The sequence below is a fragment of the Halichoeres trimaculatus genome, unplaced genomic scaffold (assembly GCF_033239565.1).
Source record: "Halichoeres trimaculatus isolate MK-OKI-2021-1 unplaced genomic scaffold, fHalTri1.1 fHalTri1_scaffold_17, whole genome shotgun sequence".
Taxonomy (NCBI): domain Eukaryota; kingdom Metazoa; phylum Chordata; class Actinopteri; order Labriformes; family Labridae; genus Halichoeres; species Halichoeres trimaculatus.
In genome coordinates this window covers 13,446,027-13,472,753 of record NW_027437195.1, presented here as the reverse complement: position 1 = coordinate 13,472,753, position 26,727 = coordinate 13,446,027, and the positions used below count along the sequence as shown (strand labels likewise).

The 26,727-nt window shown below is 38.2% G+C and overlaps 1 protein-coding gene across 1 annotated transcript in view; it reads right to left on the bottom strand.

Moving 5' to 3' along the window:
* The window catches only part of ltk (leukocyte receptor tyrosine kinase), a 66,094-nt gene extending 42,474 nt beyond the window's left edge, over window positions 1-23,620 (bottom strand). The window contains exon 1 of the mRNA XM_074692722.1: window positions 23,381-23,620. Within this exon, the coding sequence (XP_074548823.1) occupies window positions 23,381-23,432 (52 nt within the window). The 5' untranslated portion in view covers window positions 23,433-23,620. The remainder of the gene's footprint in view (window positions 1-23,380) is intronic.
* Window positions 23,621-26,727: the final 3,107 nt, after the last annotated feature.

Here is a 26,727-nt window from a genome sequence, read left to right as displayed (position 1 = left end):
TCACGTATGGCTCTCTGTAATCATTTTATGTATTTATATATTTATACCATCACCAGTATTAGCCACTGTTAACACTCAGGAAGCCTTTGCAATGAAATTTCATTTCATAAGTTTGTGAAATGACAATTAAGGAAGTCTTAGTCTAAAGGCTTTTGCACACCAACAGCGATGCAAATAAACAGCACAAAATTGCGAAAAATCTTGAGGCGTCATATTCAATATCCGCAGCTATTTTCTGCCAAAAAATGTCTTTGTAATCATTGTCTCTGTAGTTTTTTATATCTTTTGCCGAAAGAACCAGGTGCTGGGACACAAAATGTTGAAGCATTTTGATTGGTCAGATTTGTAGTCATCGCATGTGAAACTTCAGTCCAGAAAGATAAAAAACGCAATTTTGCTCAGTGAAAGAACGTTGCTGGTGTGAAAGCTTGCTTTGAAAAACAATAGATTCGAAAAAAAAAATAATAATGTGCGAAATATTTGCAAAATACGTGACTGGTGTGCAAAGCCTTTGAGTCTCTATAATCAACATACTAGCAACAAAGGCCTGCATTTACTGCATCTTTTTGTTCAGTTTATTTTATTTTCATGTGTTATCAAGAGAGATATAAAAGTGGCCAGAGTAAGAAACAAGGAAGAGAGAGCAGGAATGACATTAAGCATAAAGGCCCGAGCTGTAAACAAACCCTGGTAAACCGTTTTGAGAACTGTTGTCCCCTGAGCAATTCTCTCTTGTTTTTCTTGGTCCCTGTGCCCAAAAATCTAAAGTGGTACGTGGTTACCCTGTGGGAAGCATGAAGAGTTAATATGAATTTCATGGCTATGGAGACTTTTGACTCAAAACCACAAACGTCATCTGCCTGGTTGCACATGCAAAAGAAATCAACTAGTTTTGAGGATTTAATAATCTTGTTAACTAATTTCATCCATCAAATGCCAGCAGAGAAATTTCCTGGCATGCTTAAATGTGCCTGACTCAGATTATCTGTGGCACTTTTTGATGGATCCCTCAGTATTAGTGTTCTAGCTCTCAATGAAATTCAACCCCAACCCTTTCCAACCACTCTGAACTCACCATGACAACAAAACTCTGCTACCGGTCTAACAGGCTGTATATCTGTGTTTGCTGAGCCTACAGAGTCTTTCTTGCCCTCACAGGTCTCATCCTGCTTCCCCACACAAGGAAGCTGTGATCTGACGCATCCAGTGTCAACCATAGACTGTATATAGAGTGGACAGCGAGGCTCCGCCATTTACCATTGTATGGTTTTGAAGCCAAAATACCCCCGTCTCAGGCACAGCCATTGGTAGCCGTTGTGCAGCCAGAGTCTGTGCAGTAGAAACTGTAAGGGGCTCTGGGAGAATCTGAGTGGAGCTGGGTGACAAAAATAATTGTTATTTTTTCTTTTGAGAGTCTAATCACTTATTGACTCTACCTCCTGATATATTTTACAGTCCCCGAAAAAAATACACAAGAACGGCAGCTGTCAATCATCATTAAACGTGACGTAACACCTTGTTTTTAACCTCTTATAACTAATACAAAACGAAACTCCTTAGAAAAAAGAGGACTTCAAGACAAGGCAGCCAAATAGTATCTTCAAATCACCACGACAATCAGATGTGAGAAATATTTCTACGAGGTGTATTAACTTTTTAAAGTTTGACCACAGCCCATCTGGAATGACAGGAGAGCCAATTTATTGACCTATACTGCATCCAGCCACCAGGGGGAGCAGTTTTCGTGGCAACCTCACTTCAAGCTGAGCAAGACGTCCATTTTTTTTGCAGTCTATGGTGTCAACTTCCCTGTACCAAGTGTGAGCATGAGCTTTGTGGAGCAGTTATTGACAGGAAGTAAGATAAAATACTTTGGTGCTCAAATGTCATCAAGGGTTTCCACATTGCCTTCAAATTATCGATTCAGTTTTGCTGTGGTAAGTGCATTCAAGTTGACCACATTCGAATGTTTGTCTGACTTTAACTTTTTATGAGGGTGACAAATGGAGGAAAAATAGCACTAAAATCAAACAAAGCTGTCATGAATTTGCTTTCACAATTTGAGCTCTGCAGAGAACTGACCTGAACGGGAATGTTTTTTCAAAACACTGGTGAAAGGAAATAACATCTTCACATCTGCGTAGGGTCTGCCTGAGAAACCCCTAATTTTTCATCAGCGTAGATGTCCCCCTCCAGGTTACCAAGAGGACAAAGTCACAAAGCGGAGTGTGAGTGACTAATCTCAGAGAGCTTATCTTCTTCCCTGAACAGAGAAATCCAGCCAAAGCTGTCAGAGAAGTGAAGTCGATGAGGTGTTTGAAAATAGGCAGTGACTGAAAAACATGTGACGACAGCATGAGGAGAGTCCTCTCTGTGAGAGGGAGGGAGCTATGCAACACTGACAGTGAAGTGATGAAAAACTGGCTGTAAAATTACACCATCAGTGTGCTACCATCCACTGTTACCAGGGATTCAAATCCTACTTTTTTTTTCAACCCAAAGAAATCTTTACATTTCATTGTCAGTTGTTCATTTAATATATATATATATATATATATATATATATATATATATATATATATATATATATATATATATATATATATATATATATATATAATCTTTTTCATAAACCACTCAGGTTAAAGTGAGTATGAGCCTGTTCTTGTCTATCAATTACTTCATAACAAATGCTGAACCTGACTGCTGCTGTGTAAACAAAATGAAGTTGATGGTAGCATGAAAGTTTCACTCACTGTTCATTTTTCAGTAAAGCACAGAAAGGTGGAGGTGCACTGAGCCTGGATATGCATCATCAAAGGGTTGGGTTGGGTCTGTGATTACGTTACTGATGTTACATAAAGTCTGTCTTTGAGGCTGATAAAGCTTTGACACTGTCTGACGGTTGACTCCCTGAGCACCTACAGTGCAGTATTTCTGCCAGTCTTTTTGGACTTTATTTTTATGTCTCTGCAACAGAATTAAACGGCAGTCACACCCTCTTTAAATTTCTATTGTCAGATTGTTGTCATCCTGAATCTGATGCTAATGGAGGTTTCTGTCTGTTTTCCTGCCACTGATGCCTGAGATAAGCCTGTGTTAAGTTTGTGAATAGCAGCAAGGAGTGTGGTTACAACCTGCTCTTTACATAAGTATCTTCACTCAGCTTCTGACTTAAAAATACCAGTTGTTTGGTTAAATGATTTACATTACATCTTCTTTGTCCATTTCTTGTAATTTTTTCGTCTCTTTTTTGTAATCTTTGTATTTGGAGTGGATCATTACTTTGTATGGTTCATTTGTTGGTCATGGACACCAAACTTTTTGTGGCTTCAGTGATATTTTTACTACTTTTTCTCCTGTGTTTGTCTGGAGATCCTACATGTAACCATGGCTGCATTGTTTACATGTGAACTGCTGTTAGCAGCCTGTAGCATGTCAATGCTAACTGGTGTAAGGCCTGATATCTTCCCACAAGATGAGGAGAAGGAGGTGAGGACGACGTGCTGGTTCTCAGATGTGAGCTAAGAAGTGACGACATCGACCTGTCCTTCCACCCATCGTTATTGGGAACGTAAGATCTATCTCCAATAAGATGGACAAGCTAGCCGTGCTAACCCAGCAACAGAGGGAATACCAGAGGGTAGAGTAGCATCATGCTATTCACAGACATGGCTAACGTGGCTAACACTTGACACCAACACCACATTGGAAGAGCTTCACCTGCTGTGAGCAGACAGGATCCAGGAGACAGAGACTGAACAGACTGCTGAAGAAGCTCAGTCCTGGACCCTGTGGAGGTGGAGGCTGGCTGAACTGGACAATGATGGACAAGCTGTCATCATTTATTTTCCAATGGACCTTTTTGCACTTTCTATACACTTTCTTACTTTTGTTTTCCTGGTTGCTGCTGTGACTTCAATTTCGTTCCACTTGTTACAATGACAATACATTTCTATTCTATTCTATTCTATTCTATTCTATTCTATTCTATTCTATTACAACCAGCAACAAGCACCTGTTTTAAGCTTTCTTTTAGAAGAATGGCATTATTTTATTTCCAATAATTCTCCAAATCACTTATAGAAAAATATATCCCTCTGGTTGGGGTCTAGTTTGACTTGGCACAAATATGTCCTATGAGGAAGTTGTAGGAAAGATCTTGTATTGAATGAAGAAATCAAGACTGACCTCAGATTATACAGAATCCATGACTGTGTTAAATCCCACAGTTTGCACTGCAGATGGCTGTTACTACACTTTATCAAGAAGTTGACATGTCTAAATGGATTCCTTGGAAAGAAACAGAACTACAACAGCACACCGTTGGGATTTTATAGAAGGGAGCTTTCCAAGTAGCTGAGCTCTGATTAATACATTTTGGAAAACCACTGCACAGATTTTGGAGAGCTTTTCTCCATCTATCATGGGGAAATCTGTTTCAAGTGTGTCCATGTTAGTGAATATGGAGCCTATTTTAAGTCCAAGCTGGCTAAATTCTTAAGACTACAAGATGTCTTTTTGTTGAACGTATTGTCCAACAAAAAGAATCATGTCATATCAAAGGGCATTTATAGTTCTAATTTGTCTAACATTATTTAAATGTTACTTGCAGTAGCCTTGTTTCCAGAACACTCCTGTGTAAACAGTGTGACAAGTAATAAACAGCACCCCAAGTGTGCTTAAAGATTTTAACAAGCAGCCAGATTTAACTGTCGGTTGCCACATGCCACCTCTGACTGTGCTGGTATAATTCAATATTCTTGCTTTGCTGTTTATCAAATTCACCAGTTAGTTTTATGGACAACTTTATTCGCTAGAACATATTTTTCAAGTTTGCAGCTTCAAGTCTCTCTGTATGTTTTCACCTTTTTTTTTTTGCCACATTTGACCGCAAAGCATGCTGTATGTCTTTTATGATGTGATGATAATTCAGACTAAATCTAATTTCTTTCTCGGGCTCAGCAAAGTTCAAAAGGCTCTAATTCAATTAAACACATGGGCACAGCAAGTTACTCGTTCTTATGGGATGCAGTACCACATGTTACAAAACGACCAAAAGAAGAGAAGTTATGATGAAAACAATACTGAAAAGCAAGACATACTGTTAAACTTTTCTATATATATATATATATTTTCCTTTCCTTTACTGTCTTTTATTGTTAAATCATTGCTGTGGCAAAAACTAACCAGAAAAATGTAATTTAAGCAGTATTTATTACATTCAAACAGACCTACTTTTGCAAAGTAGGGGTTAATAAATGTTCGCTTGGTTTTATAACAAGTCTGCAGAATATGGTCCCATATTGTGCAAAAATCACTTTATTAAGTCTTTTAGGGAAATTTGTGGGTCTTTGGCTTTCCTCCCACAAAATGTGATATTTAATGACAAAACCTGTACCAAGTAGTGCTTGTGAAAATAAAATCCTGACCTAAAATGAGCTGTTTGGATTTTGGGGATTTGCCAATGTCAGTGATTCCATTTTTTGACCAATCAGGAGCAAGTCTGACCTGATTGGTCAACCAGAGCAGATACCCCCGAAACGTCCCCCCCCCACCACCACTCCCCTCCCTGCTGCTGGAAAGAAATCTCTTCAGCAGCAGGGAGGGGAATACCAAAGTTGAAAAGCCATTACTGCTCTGTTTTTGGCTGTAAACAGCCACACAGTTCCATGCGCAAGCTTCACATGTCAGAAAACGACAAGACTAAGTGGCTAGAGTTCATTTATCAAGGAAATGTGCCAGCTACACTCAGTAAAACTGTGCATGTGTGTGCTAGTCACTTCATGGCCGACTGCTTTTCCAACTTTGGACAGTACAACAGAGGGCTAGAGACTAGACTGGTCCTGAATCCAGGCGCATTACCAACCATCCACCAACAAACCTCGGACCCTGGAAATGTGAGTATTTTAAATGCTGTGTGCTGTGGAGCAGATGTAAGAGCTTTTCCTCAATGTCCCCCCTGTCTCCATGTTAGTTTCAGGATGCTAACTTTAGCTGCGGTTGGCCTGTTGTTTTAGCCTGTAATGTTACGGTAAATGAGCTTCGCAGTAGTCATGGTAACATGGCGCCGCTCTCAGTGACATGGAAGAGCGCGGTGGTATCAGCGGTGGCTCATTTACATATGAAGGTCACGCCCACTAAATCAGAGCGTTCTGAACAGAGGGGCTATGAGAGCCTGGAAACAATGCTGCTGTGCTTGATTTATTGGCTTTTTGGACCAAAACATGTTACTACCATTTCATGAAGACATCAATGATCCATATTAAACTGCAGAAAAGGAGCAGAATATGGGACCTTTAAAACAAGATTCTCAATAATGTCCACATGGGTTACATGGGTTATGCAGACTGGGAATAAACAAAACTGATAAAGCTGATTTGTAATGCTTTCTCTTTTTTTGCTTAATGACAAAAAAAAATCATTTGTGTCATCATGTACACCACTTCCAAAACAATCACATTTTTGATTGAGTTTTTTCATCTGTTTCTGCTGGGTCCTGCCCTCAGACAGCAGCTCTGACAGGGGGAGTGGAGACACCAGTGACTCACACAACATGATCCGTGTGCTACAGACACTAAAAGGAAACAATCTGCTCCACACATCCCATTAACAGCACGTTTCTACAGCATTAGCATCACGCTGAGGTGCTCCTGACAGGAGGTACAAGAAAATTTGAGTGTCTGTCCAAAGCTCCAGCTCATGCTCCAGCTTCTGTGAGCCAGCAGCGTGATGAGCATGTTTACATTTTACAGCTGTAGAGACTGTATAGGCATGGGTCTCTGCATACAGATTACACCACTTCCCTAACACCTGGAAGTACTGTGTCACCATAAGAGACAAGTTTGAATAGCACAAAAAGATATTACTGAGATGATGAAATATTTGCGTGAAATTGTACTTGTTCTTTAAAAAAAAAAAAAAAAAAATTCAGGATATCTGATATCTTCAAAAAGTCTCAGCCAATTTTAAACTATTGTGCCTGTCATACAGGTATAAAACAGAAATCTAATACAGTGATGTCTGAAAAAATAAAGACAGTATAGATTTGCTGTTAAAGATCCTATAACAACTGTTGGAACTGAAAAAGACACGACTCAGGTATCGAGTTTTGTCAAACCGACTGAGAGTTTTGCTAACGTCAGGCGCAGAGCAGGCAGCTCAGAGGACGTCAGACTTTCTCCCAGCAGGGAACAGCTTGTTTATTCTGCTGTTTGATAAATGATTATTCAAAAAGACTAATGCTGTAAAAACATTTGTGAACTCATTTCAGACCGGGGTTTATTTTTTCGAATGCTTTGCTTAGCCATTTCAAACTAAACCGAGCCTTCAGCCTAAACATGGAGCATATTGTTTGTTCATTTCTCTTTCTGTCCGTCATCAACCTGTCACACACACAGAACAATACACATTCGTGCTCTTGTCTGCACTCAGAGGCCCGTCCAAAAGAAGCAAACACAGCTATCAACTCCCTAAAAGCTCATCTGTTCAGCTCTAGACTAACACACACACACGCACACACACTTAAAAATGCTTGAACATACCAGCTTGACCCTGAACCATGAATCCACTTTGTAGTCTAATTTGATGTCAGGATTTTTCAAATTTCACAGCCGAAGTAGACGACACAAAGAGCCAAACTCAAAATGCTCCCAAGGCTTTGAATAAGCCTCAGTTCCTCAGAAGATATTTCTTGCTAATGGCTGTTCACATTTGTTTTATCGGACTTTTATTGGAGCAGTGTGTTTCTACTAAAACTTGATGTCTTACATTACAAGTCTTTTTGAAGCTTAAGAGAGCCCATTGTTCCCAGGACTAAATGGTACATGTCGGGACAAGATCATTATCTGTCTTTTACGAATGACAGAAAGTCTTTTTGTTAATTTACTCATAATGAAACACCACAACTTGGGTTGGGTAGAATTTGCCTGCAGTAAACCTGACCCGAGGAAATGTTGTGTTGGGGATCTCACAGTTTCACAGTTTCACAGGTTCACGGGTTGAACAGACAACCCCTGCATATTCTGGGTCTAAAGTGGGATCTCCTTTTTTATGAGATGCCTGAACCACTTCAGCTGACTCCTTCCCATGCCAAGAAACAAAGGCTCAACTCCAAGATGCCTGAGCACTGCAGTTGTATCCAAGACAAACCTGCTGCTGACTCACAGAGGAAACTCATGTGGGGACAGTACACTGATTCAGAGCTTTGCCTTTGGCTTCGTTTGCACTAACAGCTCAACTACTTCTTAAAACTCACTTTCCCTCTGCGGATCTCACCTCTCCATCACCCCCCTTTCAAGCAGAAGACCTCCAAACTCTAGAGGTCTTTCCTCGAGGGGGTGACTCACTGCCATCTGAGTGATAGTGATGCCCAATGCTCCAGTAAAGAGCCGTGGCCTTGGACGTGGACGTGAAGGTGCAGTTTTCTTAAAGGTCACTTCACATAAACCACTCCATAGCATGCTAAAGGTCACATCTACATGAGGCGAACAAAACAACACAATCTGCAATAAACAAGCCCCTGACTCAGGACCAGGATCCAAGCCAAGGAAACCACAAAAAGACCAGTGTGTAGGAAATGATACACCTATCTGTTGATTCAAGATGCCGGGATCTCAGTCTGATTTTTTTCATGCTTTTGTGAATGGACATAAAATGTACTTCCACTTAGCTGTGAGGTTACAAAAAAGTACAGGGTGGATGGCTTTTAAAGTCCACAAAAGTCATTCTGATGGGACTGAAAAACTCCCATGACCGCATAAACACCCTGTAAAAAAAAATGCTGCCATTGTACCTCATGTATCAGAGGTTTAAAGAATAGCCAGACCCTCTTTTCAGCACCTTCCTGGAGCCCAAAGTGTCTAAATTCAAGCATCTCAGGGCCAATCTCATTTTCACCTGGCGCCTCGCCACAAAGGAGTTTCTTGACTACCACAGCAACCCCTGCCAAGGAAATGGGAAAGTCTTTGAACTACAAGGGAAAATCTGGTAATACAGACAAAAATACATTTGTCCCAAAGAGATGAAAAGGTTTGAGAAACTACTGAGGCTTGAGACAGCAGTGATGTTGGATTCGAGGAAAACAAAGTTAAGTAAGTCATAGTAAGTCAGACAATAAAACATCTCAATACAGCTTTGGTGAATTGTTGCTAAGCTTTTGAGCTTGAAACCCTACTGAGCATTTCTCTGGGTTATTAAAAAAACACTTTTCACAATATTAATGCATCAAGAAAAATAAATCATTTGTAATAAATGGTTCAACCCCTGAGGAGAACTGGAGAAAGTTAAGTCACTAGTTCACAGCTTGAAAATGAATGATGTCTGGACTAAGTTTGTTCTCAGACAATGCAACTAAAGTTGCAGATGGGAGTGATCACTGCATGTGTTTCTTTTTTTAAGGCACAGCATGAAAAAGATTCAGAATATTTTTGAAAACCCTGGAATATCACTTATTTCATGAACAGTGAGTCAATCATCTTTGCAGTTATCAGTAGCCAACAGAGATGGAGGTGATGTGCAGCATACAAGGATTTACTTTGATCCACAAATGGATACGACTGCACACCAGTCCATCGTTTCACACTAATCTGCTACTGCGTGGTCTGGGAGTTCTTTGTGCTTCTGCATAAAGAAAATAAAGATCTATAGTTTCACCTTCACTCTACCACAGACTGAGGCTCTGAGGAGCATATCAAAGGAGAAACTAGATGCATGTTAAAAGTCATCCTAACTGGAGCAGAAGTGTCCGTCTGCACTCAGGCACACAACTGAGCAACCCATTCATGTGTAGAAAATCAGGCCCTCCCTCGCTCCAAAAAAAATTAACTTCCATAACTCAATTTGTGATTAAATTGGTTGCAGCTTGACTTCAATTTGCTGGCTTATTGTACGGGTATGCTGTTTCTTCTTGGAGGGGCACAAACACTTAGAAACAGAAGGTCTGTTTTATTTGAAAAGCAGATATGAATATGAAGACAATATGAAGACAATATGAAGACAGGATAAGCATAAGTTAATATGAACAGTATTCAAGGTGAGTGTGGACTTGGGGGTCAAGCCTTGACTGCCACATTAGTCTCTTCATATATGTACAAACGCAAATACATAACCGTTTTCCTTTTGCCACAGCTAAGTAAATTCAAACTGCAGTCTGATATAACATTAAAGTAATGTACAGGTTGTTAAATTAAGAAGAATACAAAGGAAACTTGAGGGGAGCATTTTTACAAAGGAGAAATTCAGGAAGCAGCCACAGCTGAACTCAACAATGAGCTCTTGTGGCCAAAAGCCTTTTTGACCTGGCTCTTCCTGTCCTCTCTGTAGCATCTGTCAACACATTCTTCTGTTTTCCTTCTCTTCTCTTTCCACATCAGGGTAGGGGATTAGAGTGTACGGCTCAAACAGCAGGGGTGAGCACTGGCCCTGACAGGCTTCTGCTCTTCTGCCTTCACTATCTGTGGCGTAGGAGGGAGAGTGCACAGTTTAACCTTACCTAAACAGGCTTCTCACCCTGGCCCTACCTTCCTGTTCATAAAACTCAGAACACACTTATCTCTTTGGCTTTCCACTCTTTATTTCTCCAGGCTCCAGCTGACTACAGTTATCTCGAGGCATGGCGATGTTTGGTGGATTTTGGCTTAGAAATTGGAGTTAAATAAATTTGTATGAAGACAGTGTCTGGCTTTCTCAGAACTTCAGACGGTCTGAATGTATCAAAACCCTTTGTAAACAAAATAAAAAGGTAAAAACAGAAACAAACTAGAAAATCACTCAGAGCAGACCTCCTCCAAGCATATTGTGATTGTTACCAACACTTTAGTCCTACTTTAATGTTATACTCCCTTTCAGCAGACTGTCTGCTACAATTTGGTGTTAGTTGCAGGTTTGTACAATAATTTGTTTCCTGACAGTGTTGAAAATTATGATGACCAGTACATATTTCATATTCCAGATCTTAGTATCCAGAATATTGGCAGGATCTGGATCATACTTTTACATCTGTCAGAAATTATGGTGACCTTGTCGTGTATTGTTTTGCAAAGCAATCTGACCATTTATGGTGGAGTTATATACACATATGGTGAAAACAGCCCTATCTCACAGTGATAACAATTAGTTATTTTTAGTTGTGTTTTTCTGTAGCGTGGGTAGAAAAAAAAATCATAGCTTTGGAAAGCTTTTGGAAAGCTCACTGGTAGTGAAAGCATCAGATATTAGGCTAAGAGAAAGGGTTAGCAAGGCTAGCTAAGCAACTATTCCCTGAACAGTTGAAACTCAGTCATAATTGAACTTGGTTTGGGAAATAGAGGGTGGCAAGTTGAAGTCCTGGTCTACTGAGATATTGACGTTTGACTGTTTGCTGCAGAGGTGCCACTCCATCTCCCAGGCACTGCAGACATGCACTGAACTCCTCACTGAGCTCATTTGTGCAACCCTCTCACGCTGATGACTACATTAACCCCTGAATGACAGTTAATGCGAATGTGTAACAAACTGCGTCAGATGCAGCTCAGATAACCAGTGTATCTCCGTTATGCCTATTGATTTATTTTCCACACATGTCACAAGTGTATCAAATGCGCCATATCATAACATATATGATCTGATCATTATTCCAGCTGCTTCTAACACCATCATCATATCAGCTTTAGAAGTATCAGAAGTATGGAACCCTAAAAGATTCATAATTAAATAAGTAAAAACAACATTTTGAAATAAATACAATTTTGATAAATAAAAGACAAATATGTAAAATAAATGTGGTGATTATATTTTAAAGTGCAGCATTTTTTATTTTTTAAATATGTTTTATCGCTCATTAGTATTAAATTCTTATAATTAAATATTTCATAATGATTATTTCAAAAATATCACACTTTTTAAAATAATGGCTTTTTATTTAATTTCCAAGCTTTTATAAAATTAGAGAAAATATTTTTCTACAAAGTCAATTTTTGTTCCATAATGTCCTTTTTCACAATTGCTTTTTTATTTTTTTGTCTTTTTTCGGTATAATGACTTGGTCTGTCATTCAAAGCTGCAGTATCGATTTAAACATGGAGACTTATCACTAGTGCTGAGAAGACTGAAAGGCTGAAAACAGGAGTGCCTGACATGTTTGAGACAGAATGACTGCAGGAGAGAAGTCAGTTTCAGAGTTACTCCTCAAGCAGCTGAGAGTGGAGGTCTGCAGCTAGACCCCTCTTAAACTAATTGATCTTAAAGGATCAAGCAGAGGTCCCACCCTCTAGCTTTGATTGACAGACCAAGTCATCCTGATAAAAAATGACATTATGAAATAAAAATTGACTTTGTAAAAAATGTTTTTGTTTTTTTTAATTTAATTTTATAAAAGCTTGAATAATAAATAAAAAATATATATTTTTTTAAATGTATGGAATTAATAAAATAATCATTATTAAATATATATTTTCAATTATTCAATATCAAAGAATAATAAAAAATATTTCATAATAACACTGCCTTATAAAAATTAATGGCCATATTATTTATTTGTTTATTTTTATCAAAATTGTTTTTGTTTCAAAATATTGTTTTTATCTTTTTATTATGAATCTTTCAGAGTTCCATACAGAAGTGACCAAGAAACATTTTTGTTTGTTAAGTAAGTCATAATAGAGCTCTAGAGATAAAGATGAGAAGAGCTCTGTTTTGTGGGTGATGATTTTGAAATGCAGTGTCAAACTTCATCTGTAGATTACAATGACTTAAGCCCCAGATCAAAGACAGAACAGATTTTTTTTGTACAAAGCTTGGACAAATTGTTCCCGACCATCGGAAATTCTCGAGATACAATAAAAATAAAGCTGTGCAGAGCCCTATTAAAAAATCACTTACTCTGCTTTGATCTAGAACACATTTTTCACTTGGCAGTTTGTGAAAACACTTTCTTGACACAGCGGGAGAGCAACTCCGTTCAAACTGAATCTATAAAGGACATTAATCATATACAAATTACCACAGTGCTCACAGGCAGCTGGTGTTTTCTACAAACCAGGCCTGACATCTGATGAGTAAGGGCAAAGAAGGGACGAAAGCAATTTCTCTCATCTCCAACCACAAAGTCCAACTCCCACTCAGTCTGAACGGCCACTGAGCTGACCTTCCTTCATAGAGATCAAACGGCTGCATTGACAAAAAGTGAGGCACACCTCACTCATGACCTAACCACCTCTCTGACACATGAACCAGCGGAGCCAGCGCCCTCGTCTTTCTGACTCACTGTTATGCTTTGCAGCCTGCGAATTCCTATCTGCTGCAGAGATATTTTGCTTCATGTTGACCACAGTGTGCTTAAAAAGGGAGACACAAGTCCAGCTTTATCTGCAGCTTCCTGGCAACCACATGTTTTTCAGCTCAAGTGGACAACCACTTCAGGAGTACTGCAACAGCCTGAAAGCTCCTCTACATGGTTTTATGGACAGACTGGCAAACAATCAGCAGCCCGGGCCTGTCACTCTTTCTGCTTTGCCTGTAAATCTTTACGACATATTAAAAAAACAACTTTGAGATATCAATACGCTTGTAAAATTTGAACTTTGGTTAATAGCCAGGAGTCAGTTAGGACACTGTGTGACAGGACGGACACTGATTAGTCCAGAATGCTGAAAAACTTTAAAGTCTTGTGAAAAGAATAAAAAACAAAACATGTGACTTCAAGACTTTGTTCTGTTTTCTCCTTGTGATTCCTCTGACAGCAGTCTGTTTCCATTCAACACAATCAAGTCCTTCCCCAGTCATCCTTTACCACATGGAGACAGAGACACTGACATTGTAAAGAAGCTTCATGTTAAGAGCATGACATGGAGCTGCTGTAAATGAAAGTTAAAGGGGCTGTGGAGTGTGGAGGCAGACATATGGATGTCAGAAAACTCAGTAGGGGCTTAATGACAACAATTCAGACTCCCTCTTACACAGCTTACAACACGCTTGTCAGGATCCTGGTAAAACTGTAAACAACTCTCTGGCATTATTTATTAAGAAGTTTCTAAACCTGAGCCCCGTTTCATACTTATTTACATAAGAAACAAAATTTAAGAGTGTTGTACACCATTTGTTGAATGTAACTGAATAACTTTTCTGTAATAGATACAAGGGCTCAAAGATATAAAAAGCCACAAAAAGAAAAAAAAAAGCTCATATCTATCTATCTATCTATCTATCTATCTATCTATCTATCTATCTATCTATCTATCTATCTATCTATCTATCTATCTATATGTGTGTGTGTATTTGTATATTTTAAATTGCTTTTGTCTTCCCCGAGTGAGTCTGACTGGATATAAAACTTTGTTGGATCTCGAAGTGTGGTTATCCTCCACTCTTCTGTGAAGCTGTGAAATAAGAGCTTTGCTACTGGCTCCAGTCCTGTCTCACTGGAAAAAAACAGACCAGAGATCAGCGCCATTTACTCAGACTCTAGCTATTAAACATCTGTTTCCCTACTGTGCTCCAGGCTCATGAAATCTCGGTTGAGTCACATTCACAGCATGCTCAGACATTTCAGATGGATGACGGGAAGGGGGTCCTGATTTTAAAACTGTCACTTGAAAAGACGGTGAAGGTGTGTGTCAGCTGGAAAACGTATGCGCTGAGTAAGCCATACATTGCATCTTCTGGCTAATTTTGCCTCAAGTGAAAATGTAATATATAGAAACGGTGTGGGAGCAAAGCTGGGTGATTTTGGCTGTGCAGCAGAGGCAGATTTATGATCACTTAAAGCTCCACTTAATTTCTGATTGGCCATCCTGAAATCTTCAATAAATTATTAAAGCTGTGTTGCAACAAGCAGCTTGTACCTTTCATTGCACTTGCATTGAAGTACATTTAGATTATATTAAAGTTTAAAGCAATGAAGCACTTTAACCCTCTGGTGCAGTCCTGGTCGATGCAGTGGACATCTATTTTAAAGTTTTTTAATTAAAAGGTCTCTACGGTGCAACTGCATTTAGCCTCAAGCGCGCTCTCTGCTGCTCCCCTCCTTTAAGGCTCATTAAGTGGTCAGTCGTTGTAACTGCAAGTAAATTTTCTCTGTCTCAAACACACAGCCTCATTTGTGGACCCCTGCTGGCATATCCTGCCAATCTTTCTATTCCAAAAGATCCCTTAGATATAAAAACTAGGGCTGTGACTTTAACGCGTTAATTAGATTAATTAATTACACCGTACATTAACGTGTTATAAAAATCAACGCAAGATTAACTCATGGGCTGCCAGACATTTTCAGAGCATCTTGAATGATCTTTTAAGACCCAAATGATAATGTTTTCTCTGACCATGTAAACAACAAAGTTACTTAAGAAGAGCGGACTCTCTTCTTTTATGTCTCTCTTCCTGTTTTTGGTCCAAATATAGAAATTTCAAACTTTTTTGATCGCGTTCATCTCAGGCGCTCCATTCTTTGATCCTCTCCATGATCTCCGTCGACCTTTCTCACTATGGCGCCACTCTTTCTCTCTGAACTACAGCGACACATCCTCAGTTGGAGCGTGAGCTGCCTGAATTTTTCTGACTTGCAGCGTCTCTCTGTGTCTCTGTAATCTCACATTTCTCCTCATATCCATGCTGAGCTCTCGTCCAAAGAGCGCACCGCTTTCACCCACAGTAGTTTACGAGCATGATTTTGATTGACAAGCTCCACCAGACTCCGCCTCCCTCCGCTGAAAAATATATTTTACTTCTATAGACGCAGTAAACAGTAATCCAATTTCAATGGCAGGGAACACGGACATTTTAATTAATACTGACCAGTTGAAAAAAAAAAAAAAGGATTTACAAATCTTCTCTTTTTTGTGTATTCATTTGATTAGTCATGCACTATAATTTTGTAATGCCCTAGAATTCAAATTCTTTATGTGGGGACCTTAAGCAGATATAATATTAAAATGTGATTAATTACATCAATTAATTACAAATCCTGTAAATAATTAGATTATTTTTTAATCTCCTGACAGCACTATTTACCACATAATGGCTGATGAATGTACTTGAAAGTAGTGTCCACAAAAAAAACATCTTCTAACCAAAATAAACAGGATTTTGTGGTTTAAACTTGTGTATGAGAATATTCAATGATTTAGTCTTCTACCAAAATCTGTTTAGCTTGAAAAGTGTTGCTTCTGATGTTGAATATTGATGTGATTAAAATGTGATTAATTACGATTTATTAATAACAAATGGCATAATTAATTTGATTAATTTCTTTAATCAAGTCCCACCACTAATAAAAACATGTGATCATCTATAGTAATAAGTAATTTTATTGTTTTATTGTTAATTTTGTTTGAATTAAGTGGTTAATTATAATAAACCATGAGTCCAGTAAAGCAGATATTATGCAACATCATGCATTTGGGACAGAAAGTAAAAAATGAAAATATGTTGAAATTTTTTGCAAAGTATAAAAAGAAAATTAAAAAAAATATTAACAGAAAAAAGGGGGAGGAAAAGCACAAGTTGATTCATTTTTGTATTGATCTCTAAAGTTTTATGATGAACATTAGATGGGAACATGTAATCCAGTGGAGGAGACATGTCTGAAACTTTATGAGAAAAATCAAGTTTTTGGAAACAGAAAAGAAACGAAAACTTGTTTTTAATAAAATGAAAAATGAAAACTGGATAAAAAACCTAAAATATCTTGAGGCAGGGTTTCATAATTCATGTTGTGTAATCTGGTCATTTTCACCCAGGTCTATTCAAAAATATCATGATTATATAGATCACCTCTGTTATGTAACATCCCTAAAATCAATATTTTGGTGTAACTGAAGTAATTCAGTTTTTAAAATTATACGTCAAAGGAAATTATTTGTGCCAGTAAGCTTGAAATGACAGCTGATCAGATGTTCAAACTCCCATTCAGTCAAACAGTTAAGTAATGAAATATTACTTTCTAACTCTTAACTCACTTTTATGGTAACATTTTTGTCAAACAGAACATTTAACTGCAGTAATGAACTACGGTCATTTCGTGGTTTGATAACTCTGTTAAATAATTGGTGTCTTAAATTCTGAAGAGTGCTTGTGGAAGGTAACAGTTTCTGCTTCTTTAAAAAAAAGGAATGATAAAATAATTGCTGCAGGGACATAAATTCTCATTGCATTTGTTGTTCTCTAGATCATATGAGAAATGATTTTCCATCTACTCTTTTCTGAAGAAGCACAGTGCACGAAACAGATTCTTTTCATCAAGAGGAAAACAGATTTAATGAACTGACAGATTGGCACAATCTGTTCCCTGATTTGGCCTTCCAAGTTCCTGCAGGGTTACTGGTAGTTTCTGTTTTTGAGTTCCATTTCTTCATCCAGACCTTGTGATGTGCCAAAATCTAGCATATGTGCGCAGATCTCTAGAGTAAACAACCACAAGATAGTTTCTGTACGATATGATCCTAAGCTTTATGGGCAGAAAAAAACAGGCTTCATACACATGTTGTGTATGATCTGTATGAATCTGTCTTTGTTATTTGCAATACAGCTATAAAACATAAGAGTTGAGGAGAATTTTTGTGCTCACTATCTGTGAGGTTAACTGTGAATTGAACTTTTCACACATATAAGAGTAATAAAGTGTTGTTTACTGTCTGTGTATGAGAGCGCCTTTCACGTTTGATGCAGATCAACATCTCATTCTTGGTTCAATGACTTTCCACTTTGCAGTCATGTTTATCTCTGATTGTTAATGTGCCTGAAATTATCCACCTCTTCTCTCTCTTCTGTTTCTGATGAAAAGATTAAAGAAGTACAAACTCGAAACATCCCTTAGTTGGCTTTGCTTTGACCAAGGATTGCACTTACACACAAGGGAAGCACAGCTGCCTGATTATCTGTGAGTTACCCAGCCAGGAGAATGATCTCTCTCTCAGTCTCAGTCTTAGTCTCAGTCTCAGTCTCAGTTTCTCTCTCAGCCATTCACAGAACTTTTACTCCAGAGCAACAGGCGACTTTCATCCAGCAACATAGTTAAAGCCATTGCACAGAACTCTGTCTCTTGTATCGGTGGTTAAGGAGGGAAAAACAATAAAACACAAAGGGCTGGAGGACAAAAATGAAAAGAAGTCTGTCCTGTAACCCTGCCAGAGAAAATCCAGAAGGACCCAGAGAGAGGAAACACGGTATATATTTGGATGGTGAAGAAAAAATCCTGATCCAAAGGGATTTATTTTTACACCCTTAGGACAGGCTTTACCCAGTGATCAGATTCACTCAACAGAAAAGCAGTTATTTGACCCTAGAGGTATTTTACCAAACTCACGCCCAATTCCCAGCAGTGTTAGAGAGCCAAGGAAATCAATTTACACCTAGACGGAGCCCCTCTCAGGGTGAGGCTGTGGTCAACCTCCTAATGTTTGGGTTAATCTTATCTACATTAACATTAGACTTTTTAATGTCACAGTAAAATCTTAGCCCAAAACAAACAACCCGCAGAAAAGTCTCCCCAAAAGAACAGCCTGTATAAATGTATCCACGTGTGGCTGTTGGACTGTTTTTACGCTCTAGTTTGATTTATTTCCACACTGCTCACATTTACGCCACAGAGTTGCTGATGCTAAGGTAACAGACTGTCCCGTTTTTCTTTTTGTTTTGTTGTGTTTTGTTTGTTGCTTTTTCTTAAAAAAAAACTATAAGTCCCTGGAGAGTTACCAAAGCTGTAAAGAAGATGTTATTGCTGTAATGTGTGGCTGGATGTACACATGTGTTCTCTCATATAGCAAAATGTGGCTGCTGTTCTTCATCAGTGTATGATACATTATTTCATGAACCTCTCATTAGGCCTGTCACGATAGTCAATAAATCAATTAACCAAACGATAAATAAAAACGTCCTCGGTAAGTTTGCCAGCCTCGATAAACTGACAGTGCATGCATGTTTGTTTTCCTCCTCTCTTTCCACCAAAGAGGCTGAATGAGAAGATGGCTCACTACGTCTATCTTTCCTAACATCGGGGTGCATAGGTTCTATAGCGGATTTATAGCGGAGTGAGCATCTGTCAAAAATGCGATCTTTGGCATCTTTTGCGACGGGGCTGCTCGCGCTTACACACAGAGAGAACTGAAGCGAGTGTCCTGAGGGGTAAGGAGGGAACACACGCTAACATGAGTGATGGCACGAAAGATACGGTTCTTAAGCCGCCTGCCACAGTCCCAGTGTGGGAATATTTTGTTTTTTATCAGAATGAACAAATTGTGAGCTCATGAACACCAACAAGCTGATATGTCACATTTGTTTGAAAATAGTGGCGACGAAGAAGAAGAAGAAGAAGAAAAAGAAGAAGAAGAAGAAGGGGAGGTGCAGCGGAGCCTTGTTCTTTGACAGTCCGCTCTTACTGAGGCTTTTGGTCTGCAAAGTAAATAGAAATAAAAGCACCAAATGGTGGGCGCTCAAAGACAGCTACATTACCAAAGAAATGCAGCCCTTCAATACGGTTGAAAGCCAGAAATGTTAAAAATGTTTGACAGACAGTACGGATTGACTGGGAAAAAGTACATGTTACAAACAATTCAGGAACTGTATAAACTCCCTTTTATTTAGGCTATAGTTTTTATTATTGTATGTTTTTTTTGGAGTTTTGTTTTTTCTTTAGAGACAGGGTCTATGTTTTATTGTTTTTGATTAGTATTAATTATTTTCATTGACATGTATTTTTTCTAAAAGAGAGTCCATTTCATTTTCATCGTATTTTTTCTCTTTCTTGTTTGTTAAATTTATTATATTTTTTGTTTAATTTATTTTATTTAAAAGATCCTGACCTTTTAATTACGGTTAAATACTCTTAAGAAATAAAAGTTTCTTGCTTTTGATATGGTGTACCCACTTTATTATCCCATTTATCATAATTACATCAATGAAAAAATGGAAAATGGAATGGAAAAAAATTGAAAAAATCAAAACAATATTGACAATAATATTGTTTATCAGCAATAATATTTTGGAAAATTAGCGTCTAGCTGAATTTGTTATTGTGACAGGCCTAACTCTCATCAACTTTACAGGGTTGGGCAAACTCAGAGTGCTCAGTTACACTGAAAACATTGGCATCAAATTATGCTCATAGTTAAAGTGAATGATCAGATAAAAAAATCGCTGATCAATTAGTAAATGCCAAGATCAGCCCCAGTCCGACACCTAAGATCAGGATCAGGACATCAGTTGTTTCCACAGCTTGCTCCATAGAGATTCAACTGAGTGCTACTTTTTTCAACATCCATAAGTAAGTAAAACAATCACACCTGCTTATTTTGACAGAAATATTTCAGGATGCATGACAATTTATGCAGACATTGAGTCTTTGTTGTCAAATATACAATCAAAATGAAAAAACAAGCTGTGCAAAACATGGACACAGGTTTAGCTCAGAGGGAACACTTTTTGTTCCAGCAGACATAGGTTTGCCTGTATGACTCCAACTGATGTGATCAGTTACGCTCTACTCTTTCAACATTTACAGTCTCTCTTTTAACGTCCTCATATCCAGTAAAGCCCAAAATTCCACAAACAATAACTTGCTAAAAAATAAATCCTGGAATGGATGAAGAGATGTTACCAAAGATTGTGGCCCACAGATCAGAAAGGCTGACAACTCACTCGTTGTATCGAGGCTATAGCCTGGCCACACAGCCAGCGCATAGCTCTTAGCCTGAATATAATCAGTTTGAAAAGAAAAATCACCGCCATTAAGGTAATGGCTATGATGGGGTAAAAATAAAGAAATAAAGAAAGTCCAGAGAAAAAAATCCATTTTGGTACAATGTTGAAAAAATGTTTACAGCCTTAAAACAACATTTAAGAACCTGCATTTGCAGTTTAGTTTCCAAACACCAGGTTTTACTGCTTATCCTATGGTCCAAAGCTGTTGTTACCTCATGTAACCGAGGAGCTTTCCCTGTGTCCTTATGTTCCTGGAGTAACCCAGAGTCTCTGTTTCAGTAAGCCTATATTTCATAAAGATTAAATCAAACCAGGACCTGAACTAAAATCAAAGGATGCACATCACATGGTTTTTGTTATTAAACAGGAAACAGGACAGAAAACTGAAGAACAGTATTTCTGATCTCTTTTTGGGGGGGAAATAAGCAGAGCCTTTGTGGCTATAAGTAGAAATGACGGCACCTCTGTGCATTTTTCTCTGCCCTTTTTATTGTTATTTTCATGGAGCAGGGTTACACTGTTAGAGGGAAAGAAAACAGTCAAGTCCAAATTCTTAGTAGGAATGCAGCTAACTTTGTTTCAATTATTTTCTACTTCTGTATGTAAGAGGCAAGAACAGGTTGGATAAAGTGTTTTTTTTTCTCATTTGTGAAAATACTTAAATTTGGGCGCCTGAAAACAAATTCCTGCTACTTGAGATTCCCACCAGCTCCATTTCTATGAGCAAAAGGCTAAAGTGAACTACAAAGTAAGCCATGTTCTATCATTTCATAATGAAAAACAAAGAATGTTTGTTCACGCACTGCCAGCAGCAGCAGGAGAAAGAGTTTGGGAAGTTGTGGTTTAGGATTAATACTAATAAAGTAAACATGGAGTGTCTTGTGCTTCAAGTCAAAAACAACTTATTCAATATCTTGCAGAAAAAACATCTTTTCTAAAGCTTAACCAAATGCTGTGAGTACCCAATCATAACCATAACAGAGTTGAATAATACTTCTATTGATGCCAGCAGTCACACTGGTGGGGCTAGAGTAGACAGAGATTTTAGAGATAAATTCAGTGTCAACATTTGCATCTTTTCATCAAATAATCTTATTTAGTTTATACAGAAATAATCAAAACAACTGCAAAAAAGTGAGTGTCAGTGCGTGTACTTTTTATTTTCATAGGTCAATTTAGCGTGATAATGTGCAAGGAGAGATATGTCTCTCACTTGCTGCTAAACCACACTGCATGCTGGACACAATTCAGGACCAGAGAGGGAGGGGTTTGACATAATACTGTGAGTTTTGGCACAGCTAACAGTATCTGGGTTTTCTCCTGTCACTGAGACTGACTGCAGTAAGACAGAGCCACTTAAGCTGATCCAGCCTCAGCGGCTACTACAGCAAATTTAAAATTAGACAAGCCAAGGAACTAGCTTCTTCATCTCCAGCCTTCTTCTTCTTTTTTTGAAAGAGGGTTTGTGGCATGCAAAGAGGAATGTCGTATAAAACTTTTATGGGAGCATGCACATGCAAATATTCAAGAGATACCAAAACATGTGGCTCAATATTTAGAGGGTAGGACCCAGATTTGAAACACACAAAGTGTCTCATATAGAAACAAACACTGGTTTTAAAATATACTTGGTGAGAGACGGGAGAGTAAAAATGCAGCTTAAATGTCTGAAAGGTGAACTAATGTGCTCTGTGGGAACATTTTAAACCAGATGAAGTCACAGAACCAGTAATACTACATGACTGGATCTAAGTCAGCCCATTCTCCTTCTCAGATGACATGCCTCTGTGCCTCTGCTGGAGCCCAACACTCAGTCCATTCATACATGGAAGTTAGACTGGTCAGATTTGGCTGAATGCACCGAAAGAGAATTCAGATAGTGTTCTGAAATTTTTAAACAAATCATGCAAGTTTTAACATTTTTGTTGTGTTGACAACTGTTTTTATTTTTTAACCTTATTCTGCTTATCTAGTCTACTTGGGAGATAATGGTTAGAAATATTAATCTGGGATTGCTCAGCTGCTTCACTGTTAGCCTATTCAAACCAATTAACATGGGGGTTTCCTCCACAGCGGAGAGGGGATATATAATAGCAGCTGAATTTATAGAATCAGATATGCTGCATTTGCTAACCCACTGACTGCTATGAAAGGAGTCACTTCTTGCCAGGTCTTGCAGCATTTATTATAAATGAAAACCAGTTGCTGTATCATGTGACACCTCTTCCTGAGTCAACGTAGATGAGAAAACACTTCTAGATTTTTTAAAATGAAAATGTGTGACAACAGATTTAATTAAACCAGAGATAGCTCAGTTTTTTATTTCTTTTCGTTTTTCCTCTACATTTTCAGAACTTCATCCTCTCATATCTGCTTCTTCTGCGATGGTAATAAGGTTTAACTGGGAAAAATTAGCGCCACCTACTGTTAATGGCTACGAACCAACTCCTGTTAGCATTGCAGCAACTGTTAAAAAAAACGCACGTCTACGACAAACATTTTCTTGTTGAGTAATTGGTCGTCATTAAAAATAAAAAAGTCTGTACAGACTTAAATGAGAAACGTTTCTCTCCATGTAACTCACCAAATTCAATCTTATCCTCAAATATAACCGCGGAGAACTACAGATCAAAACTTGAAGAACAGGTAGAACATTTTGTGTCTCTTTAGCTTAGCATTTATTGAAGTAAAAGTGAAAAATTGTACTTACTTATCAAAATGACTATGGAGAAATAAGTGCTGTGATGTTTAATATAATCCATGGTTATCTTGTCGGCACATCCACAGAGATTTCTGAGACCAGTGTGGCACCTTCAGGCCGTCATGAATGCGTTTCGTAGACCGTTGCAAACCAGCTCGTGAAGCCCACAGTTCCCACTTCAGTCAGGCACGCGCTCCTCCTCGTACTGTAGTTGTTCCTTCAAGTTGCGCACTGTTACTCATTCCAGTGATGCTGATGCTGCTGCAGCACCCTGTGACGACAACCCCTCTCCCCCCTCTTTCACACTATCTCCCCCTTTACTCCCTCTCTCTCCTTCTCCCCCTCCCTTTACGCTCTGTCCTTCTCCCCCTCCCCTCCCTCTCACTATAAGTCACCACTCATACTGGCTCCTGGTCCTAGAGACATTCATATTCCCAGGTTTCGTCCCTCTGTCTCTCTCTGCCTGAAGGGATGTGTCTCCCAATGTCACTCTCAGCTCTTTAATCTCTGTGTCCCGGCTGCAGGTGGATAAAAAATAAAGCAGAATTAAAAATAATGGGAATGAAAAATTAACAACAAAGAAGCTCAAAGACCCTGAGAAATATCATTCAGAGATGGAAGAAGTCGTTAGTGTAAAAGTAGTGATAACTAACTTAATATTCACTCATTTCCTCAAGATCTTATGATGAGATTTAATAAATTAGGATCTTAAAATGTTTTCCCACACAAAATCTCGAGAAATCATGTCTTTTTTCTTTTGATAACGGGATTTTTTTTTTTCATTGCAATAGAGAACACAAATAGGAAGGTAGATGAAAAAGACACGCTGACAAGCATTTAGACAGCATGTATCCTGGCAATTAAGTGTTATTTGGGTAGCACTGATGGATCCATTATTCATCAAATTAGTTTTAAATATGAGAGACTTTGACAAGATTAAGTGACAAAAATTATTAAAACATAATGTCAGAGAACTACCTGTGTGTTTAAGAGGTTACAAAGTACAGCATGTAGAATTAATAGACAAACATAGTTCACAATATTTTCCAATTTCCCCTTCAACTGAGGCCACTCTCTTGATTTGCCAAAAAAAAAAGAAAAGACAAACCAGTATTAGTATCATTACCTCGGCCAAGGAGGTTATGGTTTTGGGAGAGTTTGTGAACAACATTACTCAAAATGTAATGAATATGTCTTGATGACATTTTCAGGAAATGTTCAAAATGAGAAAAGGAAGAAGTGATTACATTTTGGCGGTGATCTGGATCTCCGTCTGGATCCAGGACTTTTTGAAAGAATTCTTTATCATTGTGAGATAGGGCTGTTTTCACCACATGTGTATATAACTCCACAATAAATGGTTTGATTACTTTGCAAAATAACACAGACAAGGTCACCATAATTTCTGACAGATGTAAAAGTACGATCCAGATCCTGGCAATATTCTGGATACTAAGATCTGGAATATGAAATATGTACACAATATGCAAGGTCTGTGCTCTCTGAGTGCTTTTCTGGTTACCATATTTGGTGAGTAGCCACACAATATGCACAGGTTGGAAGATGAAGTGGGGCAGGAGTGGTTGTAGTCATGCACAAAAGCATTAGTACAGAAGATATTTTCAGTGCTAATATCTTGAAAATTGAGGGTTGTACTGTTTATGCATCGCTGGTGCTTCTTGTTCTTGGGAGCCACCATCATTTCAGCAGTTTGATATGACTAGATATTCCTTTTTGTACACACGGTAAGAACTGGCTCTGAAAGGGGATTATATCAATGCTAACGGCCACTGGTCACCTTTACAAGTAAATAAAACCATAAGAGATAATTAATTCAGTTATTTATATTACCCAAAGTGCCTTCTTAGGTGCCAGATGAGGTAAGTAATATTACGCAACACTTGTGGGTTTTGTTCAATTTGCCTTTCATTAAGATTTACTTGACCGTAAAATGAGATTTTTGTTTCAATAGAAGTTTTACTTTTATCATGACAAATTAGCATAGACATAGGTACCACCAGGGGGTGCCAAAATAAAAATAAGCTAAAAGTTCCCATTGGGGCTTTAAAGGCTCAGTAGAGACTTTCCACAGACTACTATTAGTATCGACTGAATTGGGACATTTATTCTGAACCTGTAGTGTTTTAGGATTAAGACACTGTTTCCCATAAGCACCATCACCCTCTTGCCAAGGTCTTTTTTGTTTGTTTGTTTGTTTTGAAGCAAATTAATAGAGAGCAGGTCTTATTTTCACACTATTTTTTTTTTTTCGCAATTTGCAGTTCAAATGTATTTATTTGTAGTTACACAGAGCTCTTCGGTTGGTTATGTGTCAACAAGCAAACATAGAAACCATACTCTAGAGTACAGAAAGTGACCAGACTATCTGATATCGGTATTCACAGCCCCATGGACTCCAGATGTGTCTAAAAAATTATTTATTTATTTATTTTTTTAAGGAAAAGCCCTCATCTTGCTTCTTAAGAGCTTGTCTCACTTCTCTGCTCATACAAAGACATCATCTGTGTTTAAAGCAGACCTTACGTCACCTGCTGAAGTCTCCCCTCTTCACAGAAAAACAATCACAGACAACTTCTGTTGCTTCTCACTGGATCTTTTTGTTTTAAAATGAAACAGAGTGGATCCATTGGAAATCTATTTGCACTCACAATGCCTATGCCATAAAGTCATTCACTTAATCACACTAAAGCATGTAATTGTCTCAAAGAGAAGACTGCTATTTTCAAACACGGAGCAGTTATTGAGTCTGTTTGAACGCACAGTTGCACGGTTTGAGTATGAAGAAACATTTTAGATGGACTGGATGAGAAAATGCATGAGTTTACATCAAGCAGAATTTCAGATGCTTCCATGATGCATTTTTCATTTGTTTTGATTGAGAGAAAATCATACATTCAGTTCCAAAGTTTGTCATAATGTTCCCTTTGAAAAGCACAGACAAATACAATATTAATGTTCCCTTTTTGTTTCTTTCTTCAAAGTTTTAGTGTTTTCTTCCTCTTCCAACTAAAAAGAAACAGAATTTGTCCAATGATGAAACTGGACCAATAGCAGGTTGGTATTGTCTTCATTTTCAATGTAACATTAAAAAAAATCCATCTTTGACAAGTAATTTTGCAGCTTCTTGTGTTGTTACCTAGATTTCTTTTGGACGTTGGGCGATCGATCGAACCTAATAAAAAATGTCAATGGGATGTTGATGTTTTCCAGAGCACGACACACTATAGAGTCCTGCAGCAGACAGCAAGTAGCCTCAGGATCAGGGAACATGAGGGTGGGTGATTGTCTTGAGTGGGATTAAAATGCTCTTGTGGTCAATGTGGTTACTAGGAGAT